This window comes from Blennius ocellaris (assembly GCF_963422515.1).
Source record: "Blennius ocellaris genome assembly, chromosome: 7".
NCBI lineage: Eukaryota > Metazoa > Chordata > Actinopteri > Blenniiformes > Blenniidae > Blennius > Blennius ocellaris.
In genome coordinates this window covers 3,981,619-4,006,138 of record NC_137656.1, presented here as the reverse complement: position 1 = coordinate 4,006,138, position 24,520 = coordinate 3,981,619, and the positions used below count along the sequence as shown (strand labels likewise).

General features: G+C 43.8%; 1 protein-coding gene across 1 annotated transcript in view; it reads left to right on the top strand.

Moving 5' to 3' along the window:
- whrnb (whirlin b) overlaps nt 1-13,549 on the top strand; it is a gene marked incomplete at both ends in the record, with an annotated part of 64,473 nt that extends 50,924 nt beyond the window's left edge. The window contains 7 exons of the mRNA XM_080499935.1: nt 2,224-2,409; nt 2,486-2,641; nt 4,913-4,987; nt 5,700-6,360; nt 7,959-8,134; nt 9,400-9,528; nt 13,373-13,549. Coding sequence (XP_080356061.1) covers nt 2,224-2,409; nt 2,486-2,641; nt 4,913-4,987; nt 5,700-6,360; nt 7,959-8,134; nt 9,400-9,528; nt 13,373-13,549 — 1,560 coding nt within the window. The remainder of the gene's footprint in view (nt 1-2,223; nt 2,410-2,485; nt 2,642-4,912; nt 4,988-5,699; nt 6,361-7,958; nt 8,135-9,399; nt 9,529-13,372) is intronic.
- Between the last annotated feature and the right edge of the window lie 10,971 nt (nt 13,550-24,520).

Genomic DNA, 24,520 nt, shown 5'->3' with positions numbered 1-24,520 from the left:
TCTTGTTTTTATGTGAGCCCGAGGCGCAGCGCGCTGACATTTAGCCCGTCTGCTGCATTCAAGCCGCCGTCACTGAGGAAAAACAGCGGCAGTGAAATGATGAGGGATGTTAGTACAATTTGTATTTACGGCGAGTGTAACCGTAGCAGGAGGGGGTTAAGTCATAAATGTCAACGTTGAGAAGTATCTGGGTCAGCCGTGTTTGAGAAATGGCCTCGGGGACGAAATCTGCGACAAAAGTGCCAAATCTGTCCCGCGTGAAGGCAACGTGTAGAAAAACAAAGATGAGGTTTAACTCCAGATATTCAATAAGTAACTGCTGTCACAGAAGTCCCACATGTTCTCACTGTGAGGCCAACCTCAGTAAGGGCTGAGTTGGTGCTGAAATAATTAGAATTTGATTTAATGAAAGGTTGTTTTCATCTAGAGTTAATAGCTATAATTCTTTAAAAAATATATATTTTTAGTCTTTTGAAATTGAATCAAATGATAAGATAATATTTATTTCTTTGTTTGCATACTTTTAATCAGGACCTGCCAACATATTCTACGTGTCGTCCAAAGATTTGTAAATGTAACATTTTAAGTGACTAAAAATTTGGATTTCGGACATTGACATGTTACTGTAAATGACCGTAATTTAATACAGGAAGTACACGGCTTCAGTCCACAAAACTGAGGCATTTCATTATGTTTATTTATATACGTACAGTCTAAATGCATACAGTGAAAATTCCGTTCAAATCCTCCGGTTGTAAGTTTCAGTTTAAAAACTGGGATGGAAACGTGGATAAATGTCAGCAAAGAATTCAAAACATCCCCACAAAATTCAAGTCTGTGTTTTAGCTCAATGCAAACATGTAGCCACCAGCTAATGCTAAACATGTAGCCACCAGCTAACACTAGACATGTAGCCACCAGCTAACCCACCAGCTAACATTAACATATAGCCACCAGCTAACACTAGATATGTTGCTACCAGCTAATGCTAAACATGTAGCCACCAGCTAACACTAAACATGTAGCCACCAGCAAACACTAGACATGTTGCTACCAGCTAACACTAAACATGTAGCCACGAGACAACTTTAATGTTATTTACACTGTTATGATTAAAACCACAAAATATCAAACCTGTTAGGCGGAAAAGAAAAAATACTCCTGGGAAATCTTCTCAAGCCCAAGAATGTTGTTTCTTTCCACCTCTGCCTTTTCCACCTTTTCCTTTGAGGAATTGATTCATTCCGTGGAGTTTATTTCCACTGTCAGTTTTTTTATACATCAGGAACAACCAGAGCTCAGAGTGAAGCTCACTCACAGTTTATTCCTTCCAACCCCAAGCTTTCAAAGTGATCCATTTCCTCTCTTGTCATGTCGGCACTCATAAAGTCAATTCTGTTACTTGACAGGAGGAGACGCAAGGTCAAACTTAATCTGAAATCTCTCAAAACCTATTGATTTTTCAGGCGGGTGGATAACAGTGAGAGCTTCCCGTCTCTGTGAGGCCTTCACTGATGCAAATCTTCCAGCTTGAAGCACAGTAAGCTGTTATTTGTTGGAGGTCGATTGTATTGAGTCTGAGCAGAGCCAAAGGGTCCAGGATGACACTCAGTAAATCCGCCAGAGGCGAGAGGAGCAGCTCCCGAGTCGAGTGGCTTATGAAGATGACGGATTCCTGCAGTCGTAGTCTTTTTGACTGGGTGACTCTGCAGATTCGTAGTGCTCACTTTCCTCCAAAAGTGTGATGAGTTTGGTTCAGCTGCTGAGTGTGAAGGACAAGAGACGGGGGATTTCATTTACCAGCAACCGCGCTTAAAATGGAACTCGTTCTTTGGTCAGCGTCCTCCCAACAAGTACCTTATTCAGATTTTATGACATCACGTCAAAAACAGGTAAAGCCTCAGAACACTTTGTGATCTCTGGTGAGAGGAACCACAAACCCCGATTGTGAACCACTTGATAAGAATTGGACTATAAGAATTACATTACCAAAACTACAAAACAATGGCAAGTCAGTTGGGGGTATCAAAAATCAGATTGGTCAATATGTGATGATCTCAACTAGGGAACCAACTGGGTGATAGGATGAGGATGGAAATGATAACATTTAGGTGCAACAAGAAGAGATATGTAAAGGCGTCTGAGTGTTGTACAGCTGGATACCTTCCTTCATCCATCCAGTTTGACTTCTTCCTCCCCCTTCGACCTCTTCTACCTCCGCAGCCAGCGGGACACAGAGGTGTGGGTCCACCAGGGGCTCAGGTGTCTCTGGAGCAGCAGGCCTACATGCTGCTGACTGAGGCCGAGAGGCAGACCATGATCTACTACCTGCAGGAGTATCAGGACGGACACATCGGAGTGGAGCCACTGACCATGGCTCTGTTTGAGCTCTTCAACACTCACGCAAAGGTCGGTAGGACGTTCGACTGCGGCCGCCGCAAACTCTGCCATCACCTGCTCACGTCTGTCCTCTCCGTCCCTCCAGCTTTCCATGCTGACTGAGGTCAGGAGTCTGGTGGCTCCTCAGGATCTGGAGTTCTATGACAGGCTGGTTTTGCACCGTGAGCAGGAATCCCATCAGCCCTGGCACGGAGGTCTCGGGGTCCTGCGTCCAGCAGGTCACTGCAACCACATCCCCCCAGTGGGCCATGATGGAGGACATCTGGTGGTCCATGATGGAGGACATCTGATGGTCCATGATGGAGGACATCTGGTGGTCCATGATGGAGGACACACTGTACCAGCTACGGTATGCTTCCTGTTCACAACATTTTGATAAATACTCGTCCGTCAGTCCTTCAACAATAAGAAGCAAAGCTGGTGAATTAATTCTTTTCAGAGAACATCTCTGGGTAAATGATGTCAAACTGGTCACAAGCAGCAGAAGCAACTGTCACCTATGCAGCTTATATGAAGCTTTAGATTCTTGAAACATCAACAGTACTGATCCAAGCATTCAATCAAAACTAGAGCGATCACCTAATGTACATGACTGACTTTTATCCTAAACGTCTAGATTACAGAGCATCTTCCTCCCATCCAACATCCAGATTATAGAGCAAATTTCTCGTACTGACTGGTGTCACTTCAGCTGATCTTAATGAGTAAATCCGTCGTTACACCGACCCACAGTATCATAAATGGAAACGGTTGACGGCTGCTTGTTGGTGAGTCTCGCTGGTTTAGAATAAAGTACGACCTTTCCTTTTGTTTTGCTCGAGTCTGAACTTCAGCCTGTAAAACCCAGTATTGCGATATCTCAGCTGCCCTTCCGCCGGCTGACTCATGACAGCCGTCCGCAAACTCTGTAGTATTGATGTCTCACTGGTGGCCACATTAATCTCGAGGCCTCATTCTGCCGTGCTTTGTAATTCACTTCCTTCGGCTGCCTGTCTCCCTTGAAGACCACTGAACGCTGGAACTTCAGTCTGACGGCGCCGTTTCTTTCTCAGCTTATTTCCCTCGCCGCTCCATCCTTCTGACTGTCAGCCTGACGAATCCTCCGAGCCCACCGGGGGGGCTGTTGGCACGTTCGTCACGTCACGGTTAGCTTTTGCAGTGGCTGCTGCTGAAAAGCCTTTATTGTCACCGCTTTGTTTTGTTTTTTGTTTTTTTTTTCCCCGCCGCAGCCCACATGTGTCTGTGTAATTGCCCATGCTGACACATTCATTTCAGCACTCGCAAAATTACAATCCCCATATAAAAAAGCTAATTGCATTTAATTGACAGTCACTTAGTTGCTCGGTGAGAAGCGGGAAGATTCATGGTTGCAGCGCCGTGTTATGACACCGCATTGTCTCATTAGGTGGGCACTTCTGTGCAAGACTTGTCATTTAGATTAGCCAATAGCTGTAATTAGCAAGGCTCAACATGAGCGAGCGCGCCGCGGAGGGAGGAGACCGGCAGGCAAAGCTTTTTATACTGAACGTTAAAGAGGTCAACCACCACAGAATGATTTGGAGATCCATCCATCGTCCACGAAGTGTCCGAGACGGAGCACTCCCATTGCTCATTCACTATAAGTATGTTCTCAACTCTGCGTTTGAGGGAGTCCTTGTGTCAGGACTTTGTGTCGCGTCCGACTTTAATCCCAGAGTTTAAACGCCAGTGAACGCCACTCTACGAGAGACACCCCGCCCCAACGATTTCTTTTTGCAGATTTTAGAAAACATGTGTTTTCGTGTCGGACCTCAGACGTTTGACTTTATCACCAATCATATCAGAATGCGCTTTCTTCCTTTTTTCTTGTTTAAATTGAAATGTATTTGCAGTCTGTTTGATAACCTCTGCCAAGACTATCTACTCCACGAAATCCCTTTGTTTTGTGATTTTGAGCTCATTTGATGGAAAACTCAAAGCAATCGAATGGGGGAAGTGAAATAATTTCCAGCAGATAAAAGCCCAATTTGAATTTGACCCACGGTGTTATCCTTACTTGATTACATGCCAAACCTTAAAATCTATTAGCACGAGTCTGAAACTCACTTTTGGAATCTGTATCCTTAACATTTCAGTTTTAAAGAATTGAAGACTGACTTCACCCAGCTGATTTATATGACATATTAACTAGATGAGTCATTCCCATGACATATTCTGGTGAAGCGAAGGTTTCTGTGGCTGGACGACCTTTTTGGACCGGCTCTGAGGAAAAGCTCGGGGTCCCTGTAGCTCACTTTGAAACCCACTGCAGCTTCAGAATGAAAAAGCCTGCAGCCTCCGCTGATGCGGCTGCAGCGGGAACTCCTCCCAAACTCTCTGTTCTCAACTTTCTTACACTCATTATGTTGTCCCGTGGGGCAGATCTCATCCATCTGTCATCCGAATTAAGTAGGCTAAACTAAACCCATGTTTCTTTGTTGTTTTGTTTTTTTTCTGCGGTGCCACGATGCTTCATGCTGTTTCTGTCTTCCAGGCTGACGGCTGCATCGGCGGCTGGACAGAAAAAGACCAGGAGGAGAACACTAATGCCTTACAAAACCTTGCACTGGTGAGTTTCGGTTTCGGTTAATGTTGGAGTAAAAAGAAATGTGTAAATGTGTTTGTGTGTTTACTCACGACCTCCAGGCCTCACAAACTGGGACGTAAAAGCCAGATTACCAGGAGCCACCAGAAGCTCTGTTGGTCGTTGCACAACAAGAAGTAACATGTCGGGTTATTAGCGGTGAAGTCAGAACCCCCCCCCCCCAACCCCCGGGGGGGCGACACCAGAAAGGCCGAGAAGTCATTAAACATCACGAGTTTATTCCCTCGGGAGATCAACTCTGCTCGGCTTTTTCATGGCGTCCATCCATGAATTCATTACTAATCTCATCTGCAAGTGTAAGTGTGGAGCCGGAGGCAGGAAAAGAAGGAGGAGGAGAGAAAGAGAAGGCGGGAGAGGGAGAGAGGGAGAGAGCGGTACTATCATGGTGCAGTACTGTACAGTTCATAAACTCAAGTAGTTTTCACATTCTGTTTTGAGTTGTGTTTTTGAGCCCCTCTGGTTCGTTTCCTCGGCTGCTCGGACGTCTTCCCCTTGACTTGATCCATTCAGGTTTTGACAGCAGCTCTCTGATGACGCCTCATTCATGACAGAATCCTGATAAAACTGCAGGTTTTTTGTTTTTTTTCCCCACACACCAGATGTCTGGAGGGTTTTTATTTTTCCTCTCTCTCCTTCTCTCCTCTCGGATTGCCGACTTGTTGTTTTTCCTCCGCAGGACGAGCTGCAGGCTTCAGGTGAGTCTCCCCCTCCGTTCAGGGCGTCCCTCCTGCAGGCGGCCAGCCGGCCGTCCCGAGAGAGGGAGCTGAGCAGGAAGCCTTCGGCCCGGCTGGTGCAGCCCGCCTCCAGCCTGCTCTTCCCCGGCCCCTCCCGTCTGCTCCAGGACTGCCTCCACAAGTCGCTAAAATCCCCGCAGGCCGCCGCCATCCAACCCTGCCCCGGCGCCGCCCACCACACCTCGCTCAACGCCCTCCATCACACCTGCCACGGCCCCGACCCGGACCACCGCAACCACCCCCACTTCCCCCACTACGTCCACCAGCACCACCTCCCGCGGCCCGGCTCGGGGCACCACACCTGCCCGGGCTTCACGCACCACCGGGACGCCGCCAAGCCCGACGTCAAACTCTCGTCCCGCTCCAGCTCCTACGAGAAGTCCATCCTGTCCCGGTCGGCGTCCTCTTCCAAGGCGGCCTCCCCCATGGCGTCCCCCCACCTCTCGCCCCACCCCTCGCCGTGTGCCTCCCCCTGTCCCTTCCTCATCACGCCGGTGGCGTCGCCCTGCAGTCCCGACCGGCCCTGCTCGCCCGCCCTCGCCCAGAAGGTGCCGGTCACAGACATGAACCGGCTGTCTGCGGACTCCAGGCCACAGCAGAGAGGTACGCAGGTCCGTGAGCAGAGTTCCAAGATTTAGCATGCGCACACACCACAGTCGCTGCAGCTGCAGGAACACGGACAGAAACTAACACGACACAACCTAAACCATCTTCAGGACCCAGCGTCACCCTTCGGTGACGAAACTGGATTAAAATACGACTCATTTCCAACCTGAAATGGTCTGATAACTTATTCAAATACATCAAATATATCACCAAAATGACCAGCTAATGGCAGAGAGAATAATATTCTCTTCTTTGCTTAATTAGCTGCATTTTTAATCAAAACCAAAATTCTCTTCATCTGAGTCGTCGTCTGACGCCCGGGTTACACGACACCGTTTCAAGTGAAAACTCATCGCGGTTGCGTTTTTCTTTCCGAAGTTTCATGTTGACGTGGCAAGGGTTCGAAAACAATGTTCATTTCCACTTAAATGGCAGGAACACTGAAAACAATGTAGTTTGTTGGCATAGACCAAGTCACTAGTTTACACTGTTGGTTGAACAATACGCTATAAGTTGGATCGCTGTCATGTTGACAGCCAACTCGACATATACCAAGAATATGGACTTCCCATTCTCCACCGTTGTCGTGGAAACAGAGCCCCAAAATACTACGAAAGCATTATTAGGCATTCGGGGGGGCTTTTATTCGACCAGTGAAAGACATCTCAGACGACCCTCAACCTCATGATTTCCCCCGTCGTTCAGCCTACAGACACATCCTCCACTCTGAATAACAAACCAAAGGACTTTCCGAGTAAAAACGAGATTGTGCGAGTTAAAGAACGAAAAAAACCCAACATTTGTCTTTATAATTACCTCTGGAGCAGGGACACGTGTGTTTGTCTTTTTGCTCTAAACTATCAAACCTCCGGGTTTCTGAAGGTTGTTTAAAAAGATTTACCACCACTCCAGTTGTGTTTGCGAGCTCCTCCGAGGCTCCTCCAACCATCTGGATAAACAGAAATATTTCATCCCCTGAATAATAAAAACGATGTTTAATACAATTCTCCCCCGCCGAGGCAGCCTGGGGGCTGTCCCCTCCGTCTTTTTGAACCAGCCTGATCATTTCCATATTCACAGAGAGTGAAGTTTGACTTTTAACAGCTGTGTTTGAGGCTTTTCACCTCATTTAAGATTACCACATCTTTTTTTTTTTGAAGTACAAACACCTGAAAAATCTACTTAAGTACAGTTAGATACGTGCCACTTCTTCACATGAAATGTTAGGACAGACAGAGATGGAAGGAAACGAGTGAAGGCCTCATACGAGACCCGAGAACACGACACAGCATGAAGCGACAAGACATCACAACACAAGGGTAAAACAAAATCAAGTTGGACGTAATGACAAACCAAGACAAAAGCACATAACGGTACGACTGAAGCATGAAAAGGACACAAAACAACGTGAGGACATAGGACACCAGTTCAACAAGGCAGGACGAGACAAGATGAAGACTTAAGAACAAGACGAGACAAATCTCAAAGTCCGAGAAACCAGTTGGACACAAAATAAAGACATGTTCCAACAGAGAAGTACTCCAGGTTAATCTCTCCGCGGTTTCTATCGGTGTGTGTGTGTCCCCCCCTTCCAGGAGCCACCTTGTCCCAGCTGTCCGACAGCGGGCAGACCCTGAGCGAGGACAGCGGGGTGGACATCGCCGAGGCGGGCGGCCTCAGTAAGGACGGCAGCCCTCGACCCAGCAAGAACCAGCAGGGCCACGTGGACCAGGCGGGGGCCCACGCGCCTCCTCCGGGGGCCACCAGACAAGTAAGGGCTTCAATAAAAAAAAAAAAAACCCTCAGAGCCCCAATGGAGGCGTTTGTGGAAGTGACTGACTGTGCAAACCCAATTATCTTCTTCATTTCTTTTACTATCAATCCAGTGAGCGGGTTTTAGCACACACAACAATGTGATTAATTCCGTGCCGGGTGGTAATGACGGGGATACATCACTGCTGCGGCGGCAGTCCAATCAAAGAGATGATGAAACAAGAGAAAATGAGGCGAGCTGTCTCAAATGAGAGCAACACGATGGGAAAAATAAATCCACCCCTGAAAATGTCATGTGAAGACTTGGACGTTGTGATAAACAGCCTGTTTTTTCCCCCTTTTTTTCATTATTACCTTCAAACTCAATGGGCTAGCATCAAATTCAAAGTGGGGAAAGTGAAACGCTGGACTGCTTCACTTCTATTAGTAATCAAACACGTAGTCCTAATCTTTTTGGATGTGGCCTTGCACATCATATCGGTCTGGATGTGTTCGATGAAGGTAATTTTTTGGAACGAAAGTGAGAAAATCCAAGACATTCACAAGGTTAACCTCCCTTTTCCTGTTTAACACCATTAAATGTTTGTTTTTTCGCTTTATGCATTTTTAACAGAGGTCACTCATGTGACTACAAATTACGGTAAATGGCAAATTGCAGTGTTTTGCCCTACAGCCTAATTTATACTCGATACATGAAGGATACCAAAGGCTTTCTTTCCAACCTGCTAAACATTTTCCTCAGGATCCTCAGGTGCATGGAATTTATTTGGATACTGAATTTTGTAAATCTGGAAAAAAAACAATACTTTTCTTTACTTTTAAGTCTGTAAGGAAGTCCATTGTACTCACAGATACTACCTTTACATTGCAATTACACAAAATTGCTGGAGACAGATGCAATAATAATTGCACCAGACACATTCTTCCGGTTTTAAGTCATCACTTCCGGGTTTTACACATCACTTCCTGTTTGTATATATCACTTCCGGTTTGTGCAATCACTTCCTGTGAGGCGGGACTACTTCCTTTATGAACAAAAAACACTTTACTTTGAAAAAGTAATGGTTGTCGTGTAAACCGACACGGAAAACGTGACGACATATTTATAGATTCCATTGTCCAAATGAGACATTTTGTTTATAAATGAGAAAAAAACTAACCAGTAAATGAATCGGTCCATTTGCACGAGAAACCTGCCGTAAACCAACATCTTTTCTCCGATGACCCTTCGGCTGACCTTATCTTCACTTCCTGTCCCAGCAGACCGGCTCACCGGTCCCGACAGCCACCGCCACTCTGGTACGGGTTCTGAAAAACTCCAACACCTTGGGCATCGCAATAGAAGGAGGGGCCAACACACGCCAGCCTCTGCCACGCATCGTCACCATTCAGGTACGGCAAGGAGGCACACTGAGACGCTTTTAAGATCTTAAAGGTTTTAACGCTTTAGTTAGACAAATCAACGCTATCTTGACAGACTGAACGTTACCTGGTCTGGGACCAATATCTCACATCATCAGAGGGGAACTAGTGGGCATCTTGGTTGTTAGCTAGTTTACCGACTGTGCCAAACTCTCTGATAAAGTCTGTCTTCTCCCCTTCGGGTAGTACTTTTCTATCGATAACAACTGCGGGAAACACGAGAGACAAGACGAGGAACGCTGTCCTGACAGAACTAGAAAGCAGCATCCGAATATATATTCGAAAATTGGACTTTTGAGTGGTGCTTTTACTTTCGGAGCTTAAGAAGCCTCCGGAATGTAACGGTACAAACACCGGTCCTTCTACAGTTTGTGAATACGAATCCTTCATTTTCTCCTTTTCAAATGTCGTGACAGCCAAACACAAAAGTACAAACAAGCAAATCCGTTTCATTTCTAGAACCGAAGTGTTTTAACATGTACTGATAACATCGGCGAATCACCCGGCGACTTACACCCCGGCCCGCCGTCTCCTTTACAGTTCTCCTGGAGGACTTTTAAAATTTACATAACAATGTCTCCTTTCACCCGTCAGTGTCGGCAGCCGTCGGTCTGCCTCAGACCCCCTCAGCCAGTTTGCACCTTGTCAGAGCGAAACATCCCCCCCGTGATTACCGTGACATCGCACATGAATACCGACGCCTTCAGCCAATTATATTTCTGTCGTATCAAAGTGAGGCTGTAATCTAATAACGCTCGCTTCACTCTGCAGGCTGGGGTTGGACTGTGAATGAAGGAGACGTTAACGTGACGTGAAAATAAACCTCCCCCGCTCAGAATTGCCAAAAAATAAATAAATAATAACTCAATACGACCCGCCCACAACGGAGATGGGCTCTTGTGTATCTGCATAGGTTTTTTTTTTTTTTTTTTAATTGTATAGGTGTTCGGGGAGTGAAATTATTTCACCGGGCACTGAGCTTTTTCTTTTTTTTTTTTTACTTAGCTTTAGCATTAGCATATATTCCCCCCAAGACCTCTATAGCTTCAGCTAAAATCCAGACAATAAAGGATCTTCCTCCTACCAACATTCAGATTACAGAGCATCTTCGTCCACTATCCAAGTAACTTGTTACTTTTATCTGCGGTAACTATTAAAGTAACTTCTCTGCATTTACCTGTATTTAACCAGATATTGCTGTTAACTAGTTGTACAATTCTACCCGTTAGTCAGACCTTTACTTGAAGAATACGTAGTCATAGTTACACCTACCTAAAGATCCATACATCGAACCCACTTCATTACATTTTTTGAAAGGCTTTTTTGAACTACTTGATCTGAATCGAGTGTATTTCAGTGTGTTGTAGCGCCCCTGGAGCTGGGATTGGGTACTACACCTTCATACACCAGACAAACCGCAAATAGTATTTAAAGCAGAATTTACAAATCTGCAGGACAGTGTGTGTGTGTGTGTCTGTGTGTGTCTCTCATGCAAACAGTAATTGTTTACTTTTGGCCTTGGAGGCGACAGCCTGAAGGATAATCCATTCATCCATCGATCCCTCGTTCTTTTCCAGACAAACAACGGGCAGAATTGCCTGATTCAGTTTAATCTTTCTTCGCTAAACGTCTTGATTTGCTGTGACATTCGATTGCAAAACATGCGACGTCACCGCAGGGTGCCCGGGCCACAAGTAATGACTTCTGAACAATCCGCGTACGATGGGAATGACTCACAAACGTTCCCTGCCGCCAGGGCTCTGCTTAACGTACCTCTGAGCAAGGCATTTACCCCACGCCGCAGCTCCCGGTGGCCCGCAGTGAAACACTGAGGTCAATAACCAGCAGCTCCGAGCGGTGACACACGAAACCCGGCGATCGGTTTCGAGGCCGCCGCTTCAGCCTAAATTGAATGAAATTGAAGATGATTGAAGGAGAAATGACGGCTGTGGTTTGAAAACGGGCTGAGAGCACTACTTGTACGGTTGGTGTAGGGAGGTGTAGTACCCAATCCCAGCTCCAGGGGCGCTGCAATACAATGAAATACACTGGATTCACTTCAAGTGGTTTTTTGAAAGTGTTTCAAAGAAAACTGGAAAGAAGAGATTTAGATGTGTAAACCTTTAGGTAAATGTCACAATGAGTGGTAATAAAATTACAAGTTGTCATTTATCATTTCTATTGTATAAAAAAAAACAACTTAAAAATTCCTAGAAATATTGTTTTTTTTTTCAAAAAGGTGCATATTCAACTAAAAGCTCTAAACCAACACACACTTCCTCTGACCAGCATCTATTTTTGTTCAGGCAGCGACGCGTGTTACCCGCCAGAATAGAAGAAGAAAAAGACACACACACACACACACACACACACACACACACACACACACACACACACGTGTCCAGACTGTTGTGCAGTCAATGAAGTGATTTTAAGGATCATAATCGCCTCATTAAGTTCTCAATATTGGTGAGGATCCAATTGTGAGTGATTCTACTGAGTCAGTAAAAAAAGAGATCTTGGTAACAAGAAACTACTGGAGGTTTTTGTCACAACATTGTAAAGGAGAAAGAAAGAAAAAAAGCTCCACCCTGCTGGTCGGATCGAGGCCCAACATCATAACGCCTGAGAAACGTGAATCAGTCACTAAAGAGCTTCCGGCTCCTCTTCCTTCAGACGCAATGAGGCGGAACGCCAGGATTTTATAACCTGATATTTTCACATTAAAATCCGCTGATGAAAAAAAAAAAAAAAAAAAAACCCTGCAGGAACTATGAAACGTGTCGGAAACAAAGAGCACGTCTCCGAGCCTCATTACCTCCACAAACCTCATTCCGGAGTGTGACCTTGACACGATTGTATCGCTGCAGTCGTTTCTACAACCCGGGTAAAGCTACACTTTATAATGAAGGTAGGAAAAAAAAAGAAAAGAAGAAAGCAAAAGGAAGTGAGAGAACCTGTATGAGGCTGAACGGAGGCCTCAGGCATGCAGTTTTCAACAAGTGGATCCCAATTCCACTGTGGTTTTGTTACAAAAACAATCAACAGCACCAACTTGTGCTTTTTTTTCTACATTTCTGCTCATTTCTGTGTAAACAGACATTTCTTTCTAAACGTTGCTGACTAAAGTCCAAACATTTATGGAATTTGTGCAAACGGGGCCTAAATATTGCAGATTTCTTGTTATCGTATGTCCTGAACTATAAGACACGTCTTTAAAAAAAAAAAAAGACATTTAATGAAGAAGTCGTATCAGAATCTTATTGGTGTATAAGAAAGAGTCTTTTCTGTGTGACTGAAGTTGGAATCCCGTCCAGTCGTTGCTTGAGAACCTTCTGTCAGTCTGTTCACATCTGAATTAAAAGTGGACCAAAAACTACATAAATAAAAAATCTAAAAAAATCCTTAAAAAAAATCTAAAAATCTGTATTTTTTTTTAACAAGAGGTTTTAAAATATTCCTATTAAATTAGAGGATAAAACTTGAGAAAATTCCCCAAAAGATTCAATGCATTTATTGAGTATTTTGACGCAGTAAATTCTTTAAAATCCTCAGAAAGATTCATCAGAACCAAGGAAACAAGTGTTAAATTCCTTTTTTTATCTTTTTTTTTTTTTTACAATTTTATTTAACGGTCATTAAACCGCGAGCGACTGTTTCCATGGTTTCAACTCGTATTTAACTCACTGAATAACGAGTTTGTGTGTGTATTTATTTATCTTTTTGCATTTCAACCTTCAAAAGTTGTGTTCAATTGTAAAGATTGAAAATGCATTTCGAGCTTTCAGACCCTCTCTTTTTTGCATGTCGGCAGAGAGGCGGCTCGGCTCACAACAGCGGCCAGCTGAGGGTGGGTCAGGTGATCCTGGAGGTCAACGGCGTCTCCCTGAGGGGTCGGGAGCACAAGGACGCCGCCCGCATCATCGCCGAGGCCTTCAAGACCAGAGAGAGCGACCACATCGACTTCCTGGTGGTGGAGCCGGGGCCGTGAGGGGGGGTGGGGAAGGACTGGAGGGGAGACACTGTTCCACTGTTAAACGAGGGAAGAGCGACCCGACGCCGCTCGCCCCCCCCCCCCCCCGTAATCCAGACCCTCGCTTTCATTTCAGGGAGGCGTTCATATGAAGATGCGCTGGGTATTTGCTGATTGCACTCTACAGAGATTTGCACAATTTGATTATAGGAAAAAGAAGAAAAAAGAAAAACGAAAAAAAAAAAAGGATATTGCCCGTGATGTTTATTAGCTGTGGGACTCATGCAATCTGCATTTGTAACTTAAGTTTGTCTTATTTTGAAGTTTCTGGATTGGATTGCGGAAGCAAAGTTCTTTAAAAAAAACAAAAAAACAAAATTGATTTGGTTCGATTGCCTTTAAATTTCTTTCAGTTGAGAGACAGACTGTGCTCGCCTACTTAATAAATGCTGTGATCTTCATGATGAAAAACAAAAAACAGGTATCGAAGAAGGAGAATGTAGTTTGGTTAAAGTCCATTAAAGGGGTCATATTATTCAGCTTTTCAACACTTTCTTGTCTTGTCGGTTAAAAAAGCTTTTATTCTAAAATTTTTTCCCCCCAAAATCCAGCTTTTCCTTGATTTTCCCTCCATTTGAATATTGGATCCTAGAAGCTGCATTCAGAATCTGCTGTGTCTGTGTGAGCTGGACAGGCTCCGCCCACACATGCCCATCTATGGGAAGAGGAGGAAGTCCTTCCTCTCGTGGTGCAGTGTGCCAAGGAGTCAAAGGGGAGGACCCTAGCTTGAGTGGGATTGTGAATTGAGAAAGTGAATTTTGCATAATATGACCCCTTCAATATTTAAAGGTTTAAAAACTGGGCACTGTGACAAAAATCAGCTTTAGAAAATTAAACAAGCATGACTTGCAGTACATTTTATCATCATAAAATATAGAGTTTTATTTCTGCTTCTCCACTTTTAGAGAAAGACAGTCACCTAACTGCACCATGCTATCGTTCTTCGCCTCTTGTGGCATCCCTTTAAAATGAAATCTTCTTCAGAAGTTATATTTTTCAAGACAAACTAAAAACAAACACTTCCTGCAAAATCTCATTTGACCTGTGTTTTTGTAGAACTGCTCGTGAAAATGACCCCTAAACCCCTCGTCCCCCTTCATTGCATAGTGAACCAAGAAAATCGCAGCGCGTATCATTATTCTGCCTTAACAAGAAGATTTCACCGCCAGAATCTGCTGAATTGAAGCCTTTGACTCTTGAATCGAGTGTTCATCCAAATCCGACGTCGTCTTCTCCCCGACCGATCGAGTACCATTACAAGTCCCTTCATCAAAACTCATCAAAATCGTCTTCTGCTTTGCATTTCGTCGTTGCTGCTTCGGGATTTCAACGCTTTCAACAACAACTTCTTCCAATCTGAAGATTGGTAGTGTCCACCTCTGTCTGCCAGTCAAAGTGTCTTTTGGAGGGACGATGATCAGACTGATCACACTGTCTGTGTCCATGTCTGGGTGTGTCCAGATGGGACCCAACAGGCAAAATGTGCAATACAAGTAAAAAAATACATTCCCCACAGAGGCCAAAAATTATGCTTCCACGTGCAAATATTTCTTTGTTGGACTATTTCTGTGTTGCAACAATATGTTCAGTCTCTTTACAGTCTTTTTCAACTGTATCGGACTGATTACCAAGAAGCATTTTTACTCCTCACATATAATCTGATTTAATTCCCCCGCACGGCACGGTGGTAAAACGCCATATTGACACATATCCTGACACGTCCAAGTGAATCCAGAAGCAGCAGCGTCGTCATGACGAAGCTCGGAGCAGCTCCTCCACCACGAACCAAATGGTGCTTTCTTTTCAGAGCCAGTCGTCCTCGATCAAGCCCTTCCTCTGAAATCTCTTCGTATATTAGCAATACCGATCAGCAGTACTTTTAACAGCTCACACACACACACACACACACACACGCACGCGTAGTTTGTATATACTGTAGATTTCTTTGAACCGGACATGAAAGAACAATATAACTTTTTAATATTACTATTATGGAGTGCACAGTTAAACAATGTTTCCTTCATCACCCGTTTTACATTTACCCCCCTCCCCCTCCACCCCCTCTCAAGGCTGCTCCATGTGTCCGACCACCTCCTCCTCCTCCTCCTCCTCCGCCGTCGAAATCAACGAGTTTCTATATGAGCTCAGCGTTCCTGCGTGAAGTGAATGTTAATGAGGCCCGAGTCTCGCTGATGAACCAGGGAGCCGCTAACGCGCAGCACAGGAAGTGCTAATCAGATCAGAGCGTCCTGTTATAATTAAAATGATGCACGCATACACACACGCGCGCGCACACACACACACACACGACTGACTGCGGCTGCTTGAGATACACAGAAAGAAATCTGACTTCAAGGCAACCGTCCATAAAATGTTCGATTCTGCGTCGGAATCTACGGTAAAAGTTGACTTTACAGTGTTCAAACTTTTTAAAAAAGGGTGACGTGATGACACACAAAGTGGCAAGAAAAAAAAAGCATGTGAAATCTTTGGATTTGGATTTTATTAGTCTCACGATGTTACGCAATCGACATCCAAGTCACGGTACCTTGTGATATCACACCATCGATGAACACGTTGCGTGTCTTTGTTTAACTTGTGAATTAAAAGAAGCACAAAGCTGATGGAAAAATACAGTGAATCATTGGATTTGATGACTGCGTGAAGCTCGTAGAGCGACGACGACTCCAATCAAGCTCAAGAGTCTTGAAAACAAAAAAAACGAATATTTGGATTCCGGTTCTGGACTCAAACACTCCATATGCTGGATTTTCTGTTTTGAAAGTTGTCCTGTTGTAGATTTACTTGCAACAACTTCACCGTGTGGCTTTGGAATTCATTTTCCCTTCCACCACGACAGGTGTAAAAAACACAGAACCCCAAAACCGTGATGCTCCCTCCACCCTACCTCCTCATTAGGACGAGGTTTTCGTTTTGTTTCATGCATAAGCTGTGTGTTCTTCCCAAACAATTACATTTTCAGGCTGTTTGTCACGCTGACCTGGCAACCCGCCCGCTGTGATGTGTCCAAGGTCGGGGTGGGGTCAATATTTAATCAGCAATGGAAGCAGAGGAAACAGGCTCTTCTATCTTCCAACAGATTTGTCCGCAGCTGTACGAACACAAATGTCTGTTATAATGTGTGCAACGGTTGTCATGGAAACAGGTTTGTGGGGGGATTTCATAAGCGCAGGCCCTACTGATTAGTAACCTCTTCAGTTGTTGGTGTTCGCTCAGTGAAAAGCTTTAGCGACGCCACGCTCTGGACCAATCGAAGGTCTGCGAACTCTTCGACTCCAATCAGTCAAATTTCTGACTTTTCCCACCATTTCTGGGCTTGTTTTGATGGAAACATCCGACAAAGACGCAATATAATCACACGAGCTTGTTTTAGTAGCGGGTTAATTACTTTGCGTTTCGTCTTATACTTGTGTCGTCGAAGATTCTCATTTGTCATCAGAATCACGTGATCATTGATATGATTATATATATATGATTAATTTCACTTCCTGTGAGAGTCATGGCTCAAAACGATTAAATCAAGGTGATGGAAAAAGACCAACCGTCACCTCTGATTTCTACGGTGGCCCTGAAGTGCAAACCACAACAACAAATCACTAAACACAACAACAAATTGGAAGAACACAACAGCAAATTCAAAAACACAACAGTTAATCATTAAACACAACAAATTGAAAAACACAACTGCAAATTCAAAAACACAACACAAATGAAAAAACACAGCAGCAAATGAAAAAACACAACAAATTGAAAAACATTCATTTGTGTTGCGTTTTTCAATTTGTTGTTTTTTCATTTGTGTTGTTTTTCAATTTGTTGTGTTTTTTCATGTGTTGTGTTTTTCAATTTGTTGTTGTGTTTTTGAATTTGCTGTTGTGTTTTTCAATTTGTTGTTGGGTTTAGTCATTTGTTGTCGTGGTTTGCACTTCAGGGCCACCGTAGATTTCTACCCTCTGCAGAACAGTGAGTCGACCACGCGGCTTTTTATGTTTGTTTTTTTTTCCTTCATTCAATGACACACGTTTACTCATCCCACCGGTTTTTCTGGACTTGCAAACCCAAAGTAAAACCACGGTACCCCGAGCCTGCAGACCGTCACTATGAGCTCCCACAAACCATTCTTCTGATGGTGACATTATATTTTTGTAATCCGAGGACGTAGTCCCGCCGCGGTGAGACGAGAGCGAGAGCTGGACATTTTGTCACAGTCGTTATGAGTAACGGGACACACTGCTATTTAAAACATGTATAAATGAGATTAACTTTTTTCTTTGTGAATGCAAACTCAAAAAAGTATATATCTTGTACAGAAAAAGGTGCACATAGATTTATAGAGATGTATATAATATATATATATATAAATATATAGCATAAACGGTGGGAGGTTGGAGGATTTTGTTATGTAATCCCTCTGTGGCTGATGTAACATCTCCTTTGTGTTTCCCCTCCACGGCGTCTCATCACCACCAATTATCACCCCTTCCTGTTCGTGACCGAGCCGCGCTCTCACAATAGTCTTAATTTTTTTGGAAAAGACGGAAACCGTGACGGATTTCCTGACGACACAATAAAAAGGAAAATGGCCTGATGAAACAAGCAAGGTGTGTTTTGTTGGAGTAGAGTGGTGTTGTTTTTGTTTCAGGTGTGTGTGTGTGTGTGTGATCGCATGGGAGGAGCAGTGGGTTTGTTCAGGTATTTAAAAAAAAACAAAAAAACCAAGGAGATAAAATATCCCTACGTCATGGGAGTGTCTCTCATGAAGAAATGTACATAATTTTGCGGGAGCAGAAAGAAAAGTAAAGTTAGTAAAGTAAAGAGAAACTGACACAACATATATTTTATGCAATGTTTAAAATGAACTGGCGAAAGAAAGTTCATTGTTTTTCCAAAAATGTGTTTAGATAAACTGCTTTATGTCAAATTGTCCGGTTTCTGTGTCTCACCTCACGTTTCCTATTAACCAATGATCGTCTCCCGTCGTTAGGAGTTCCACCTGTGACCTCCCTTCCCCTGTGTATTTAAACCCTCTCCCTCTGGCTCGTCTTGTCAACATGTCACTCCTCTTGTCCGTCGTTCCGGATTCCCTGTGGGGTTTTAAAAAATTTTACATGTGTGAATTCCCTGGATTTTCCCTCCAATAAATTCTGGTTTTTTGGATCTCTAGTTTACGTTTGGGTCCCTCGGCACGCCACCGGACACAAATAAATTGCAGTGAAAATCCAAAATTTTTGCAAATTTGACCCAAATCAAAACATAAATCTGTGAAATGAAACCATTTGACTACAAGTTATGAGAAGCATCAAGAATAATACTCCAGTTTCATTATATTCACTACTGAATGTTTATGGGATTGAGATTTTACTGCAGGAAAGATCCTACAGATATAACGTGTGTGTGTGTGTGTTAAATCATATTAATTAGAGCGCCACTGTTGTCCACAAACTGATAATTCTTCTTTTGCCATTTTATCATGAGGGGTTGCTAATGACAACAATAATCGTGCCTCCATTGTACTGAGGTAGCAATAACATAGTAGTAACAGTACTCATCACAAAGTAATCACAGTAAAAAATACTAAGGTAGCAAAAACATTAATAGCATGATAATATCAAAGTGATCACATAGTAATCTTGGTAATAACAGTACATTTAGTAATAACAGCGATCCGGCAATAATCTCATTGTGAGTACCCACATATTAATTGTTAATAATATAATAGTAGTAGCTATAATCACATAGTAATCATAGTAACAACCACAGTAATCAAAGCAAATTCAAACTTTTTTTTTCAGGCAAAAAAGTGGAAACTGGAACTTTATTTTGTTGTGTTTGTGACGTCTCATCCTAAAGTCCAGACGAGATCTTTGATCGAGGTTTAAAGTGTGTGTGTCCTGTTGGAGAGTGAGACGGGTTCATGGCAGGTCAGACTTCCTTCTGAGGACTTTTCCTCTTTCAGCAGGACTCAAACCGTGTCACTTCTCTGATTTCCCCCCGATACAAAGTGGAAAACCAGAGAATTAAAAACCACCGCGTCTGAAACTGTTTTATTTTCACTGAGCCGACTCAGCGAGGCATTTCATTGGCCGCTTGTTGATTTCAGCAGCTTCTGATCCGAACGCGTTTGGAAAAGGTTTTGTTTGACAGAGAAGAAGAGAAGGAGTGAAGGACGTCTTATCAGTATTCATAAAGACACACGGCAAACTAATGGGCTCCATCCTGACAGTCAATATGAGCTTCAGTTTGTTAAACAAAGACCAAGATGTAAAGGCTTGTGAACAAACTCTCTCTCTCTCTCTCTCTCTCTCTCTCTCTCTCTCTCTCTCTCTCTCTCTCTCTCCCTGAATGTGCTTGTTATGAGGTCAAACATAACTGCAATGGCTCAATTGATGGCGGTAAAACACAAGTGGTTAATGAAAGTGTAATCTGTTACTCAGATACAGTTACTATACTTTCTGTGAGCTTGTGGGTGGATGGATGGATGATAGATGGATGGTCGGATGTATGGATGATGGATGATAGGTGGATGGGTGGATAAATGGATGGATGAATGACAGATGATGGATGGATGATAGACGGTTGGGTGGATGATAGATGATGGATAGATGGATGGATGACGGGTGATGGTTGACAGATGATGGATGGATGAATGGATGACAGTTGGGTGATGGATGGATGATAGATGATTGTGGATGAGTGGATGGATGGATGCATGGATGACAAGTGATGGGGGGATGGATGGATGACAGATGATGGATGGATTCATGGATGGATGGATAGATGGATGACCATTAGATGATGGATGGATGAATGGATGATAGATGATTGTGGATGAGTGGATGGATTGATTGCGACATCCTCCTCTCTTCTCCCCCTGCGGCTGCAGCGACTCTTCGTCAGCGGCAAACTTTGCAAAATACGTTCAGGAACATTTGTGATGGAAACGAGGCTTTACGGATCAGTGTGTGATCCTGCAGGGGGATGAAGAGCAGCTCCCATCATGCAGCTGTCAGATTCTCCATCTGCATCTCGCTGCTCTTACTCCCACGCACACGCAGAGATCGGCGGTTTATAGTGAAACATGAGAGAAGAGCGCGAAGCGGCGAAGAGCCCATCAGGACTCCCCTCCGTGTTTACGTGACGAGGCGGCGTGGTTATGTAAGGCGGCGGTGGTGGAGCACAGAGGTGGAGGTGTGCTTCGCAGCTTCAGTCTCCGCTTGGTTTCCATAGCACTGAAATGACTCACAGCTTCTCTCTCTCTCTCTCTCTCTCTGCTCTCTCTCTCCTGCCTCTCCGCCCGCGGCCTTGAACGCACCGGAGCGCAGGCCCTCATTACGGCGAGGATTCCTGAACAGAAAGAACGCGACCGAGCTCCCGTCGACGTCTTCCCACACCCAGAGTTCCCTTTGTTCGCCAGGAACTCGTCGTGGAAACATCGAGAAAGCGCGCTAAAAATAGTCCGTTTCTGTCAGTCGCGGTTCACGTGTTTCACCAAGAAGCTCATCTTTCCCACGCTTTCATCAGTCGCACTCGTCGAGTTTGGTAAAGGCGCCCCCATCAGGCGCTAACAGGAATTACATATGACGTGAGTTCTTATCGATTCCAGTAAACTGAGGTGTGAGAGGAGATCCTCCACTCTCCAGGTTAGACGCACGGTCCCCCAATAGAGCCATAGATGGATGGATGGTTAGATCAGGGGTGTCAAACATGCGGCCCGGGGGCCAGAAGCGGCCCGCCAGAGGATCTAATCCGGCCCGCCATGTGATTTTTTTTTTTTTTTTTTAAGTATAAATATGAAAACTGACAGACGCTGATCTAAAAACACGAGATTGGCAAAAATGACATTCAAAACCGCTCTTGGTCAGGATTTGAACCCCCGACATTAATGCATCTGTGGAGGTCACATAGCGCTACACCTTTTACAATAAAGGTGTCAAATTTATGTGAGGTGATACTTTAGACACGTAAACTCAAAAGAATTTCCAGATGATGACAAATTGTTTTAATCCTGAATAAAAATACGATAACCAGATACAGGTGACTTGACGTTTTTTTTTTTTTTTTGCAAATATAAGAATATCTGATTTCCTTTAATATGTATATTTCAGAATAGACTGGCAAATTCTTGCAGTTACAAAAGGATCAAAAGAAGGAAAGACTTTGCATTTGTCCATATCTGCAGTTTAATATGTTATGTTTGACTTGTTCGGCCCTCCAGAGGTCAGATGAGGTTGGATGTGGCCCCTCACCTAAAATGAGTTTGACACCCCTGGGTTAGATAGATGGACGGACGGATGGATCAAAGCATGTTGAGGCTGTGATTTTTGATTACAAGTAATTTCTCACTACAATAAACAGCCTGTGGAGCCTCACACAACCGTCTGGAGCTTCATGGAGCGTCGTGTCGCCAGATGCAACCTCGTCCTTTGTACTCGTTGCGACCTTGGTGAGGGTTTTCTTCAGCTTCCGTCACTTCGTGGGCTTTCACACCGGTAAACAAACAAACACTGCAGCATGAAGGGAAAAGCCGACAGAATGATGAGGGACGCCAGACACCGCGTCTGTCACACAGCGGGAAGTGGATGAAGATCCAGATCAGGCAGAACCTACAGTTTCTCTATTTGTCCAGATGAAAGTCCGGCCCCTCTAGGGGGGGTGAATTCAGAGTTTTTGCAGCACCATGACGGCGATCAGGTTATTCGTGGAGGTGTGTTGCCATGACGACCTGCGATGTGTATGTTGAGGATAATGGCTCGGCTCCTACTGGCCACTCAGCTCTCTTTGAAAATGACCTGCTGCGACCTTCTATGTGAGCCAACAGTGAAATTACAGAGGGACTAAAAATAAAGACTTCAGTCTGCAACAGGAGGAACGACAGAGGAGGCGCTTCAATGAAAGACGTTCACACAAAGCTCTGACGGTGCTAATAAATCCAACGTCCTGTTGCGCCACCTCTAACCTGAAACCCAGAATTTATTTTTTTTTATAGGGCCAATCTAACCAGACAGAAGTGTTTATGTGACATGGTTTTAATTATAGATTTATGGGTGACTGAATTAGCTGCCAGGTCCATAATAGGTTAAACTCCTCACTAATACTGTTAACTCCAACGATTACTACTGCTTGTGCTATTCATCCTTTATTTTAATTGATAAAAGCAATTTGTTAGCTCCACTTATTACTTCATATTAAACAATCAAAGTTTAGTGCAATGTAAATGTTCACAATTTCAAATGTTGTATTTTGCGTCTCAGGTGTAAACGATGGCTCGGACATTATTTATTTATTGTCGTTATTGTCACTCTACTCATGTCTGTGCAGAAGAACTATTTACTACGGTCATGGTTGGGCATGCGCAGTGGCAGCGTTTCAGAAAAGTTGTGGGCTGTGAGCAAATCCTCAAAAACCTAAAACATTTTCCGTTTTAACTTGAACATGTTGACGACTCCATGTATTAAAACTAGTGCTGTTTAAAATAACGCGTTAATTTAATTCATTGATTTGAAATGTTTAACTCTTTAAAAAAAAAAAAAAAAAAAAAGTAACGTATTTAATGCAGGTGTGTTTACTTCCGGGTTTGTTTGTTGTTGTTTTTTTTACTCCCTCTGGGCGCAGCACCGTGACGACAGAGCAGCACAATACCGAGTGGAATAATATTAAGGTAGAACGTTTCACTTTAATAAGTTATCTGACGGCTGATTGAGAAAGTTAAAGTAAAGTAACATTTTTAACGACCTGCAGCAAAACAGCAGGTTGCCATGTTGGCTGACTAGTTGCCACCAAACTACTCAAGCTGGAGAAATACCTGCAGGTAAAACATACATTTCTACTCTCTCTCTCTTTCCCTGACTCTCCTGTATACTGTGTGAGTGAGTATATGTGTGTGTGTGTGTGTGTGTGTGTGTGTGTGTGTGTGTGTGTGTGTGTGTGTGTGTGCGATTAATTTCAATTCATTACAGAAAATTGTACAATTAATTATTATTTTTTTTGTCAATTGACATTAATTAAAACCAAACATATTTGCACTACTGACTGATCCAAACTTGTCTGTCTTTATAGTGTGCCTTATCATTATTTATTTCATTTTATTCTTTGTAAACTTTAGCAACTAATTATCAATACATAGTCTGTTCCTATTATTTATTTATTAAAAATTGAATGATCAATTTGGAACCAGCAAAGGAAGCTTTTCATTGTACAGTGTGAATGTTTATTTATCTGGATATATAACAATACAAATCTTTGTTGCTGATGTGGATGTGCTCTAGTGGGGTGATTACTTTTCCCTGACACAGCCTGCATACTATCCTATTATATTTCAATATCTTGACTGTTCGCTCCATTAGGCGCTATAGTTAATCCACTTTATCGCATAGTGGAATACTTTTATGGGTCCCCAGTAAGAGGTAGCTGTAACTTCGGCGACTCCTGAACTCATCAAGAAGAAGAAACAAACCTGACCAGGAGCTTAATGGAAGCCACTTTATTAGCTGAACACACATCCCACAGCAAGCAGTGTTCACGGATGTGGACATAAAAGCACAGACTTGTGATAATACTGACGTCTCTCTTCGTAACACGGAGGGTCACTGGCTACACTACGGATCCACAAACGGCACAAACACGCGGAGCCGGAAGCTACGAGACGGGGAACGACACGGCGAGCCAACAAATACCGACAATTATCTGTCAACTGCGTCAGCTACAGCTAAAAATACCATCAGCGTGGCTCAATGTTGGCATTTTCCAAGGTCAGAGACGTCATGTAAATGTGATTATTTGCACAGTATGGCGCGGTCGCTACGAAACAGCACGGCACTACCATGGAAAACGAGCTGCAAAGAAAGAAAAAAAGACCAAGAGGAAGGAGGAGGTGGAGGAGAGAGATCACAACAGATTCACAGATAAAAT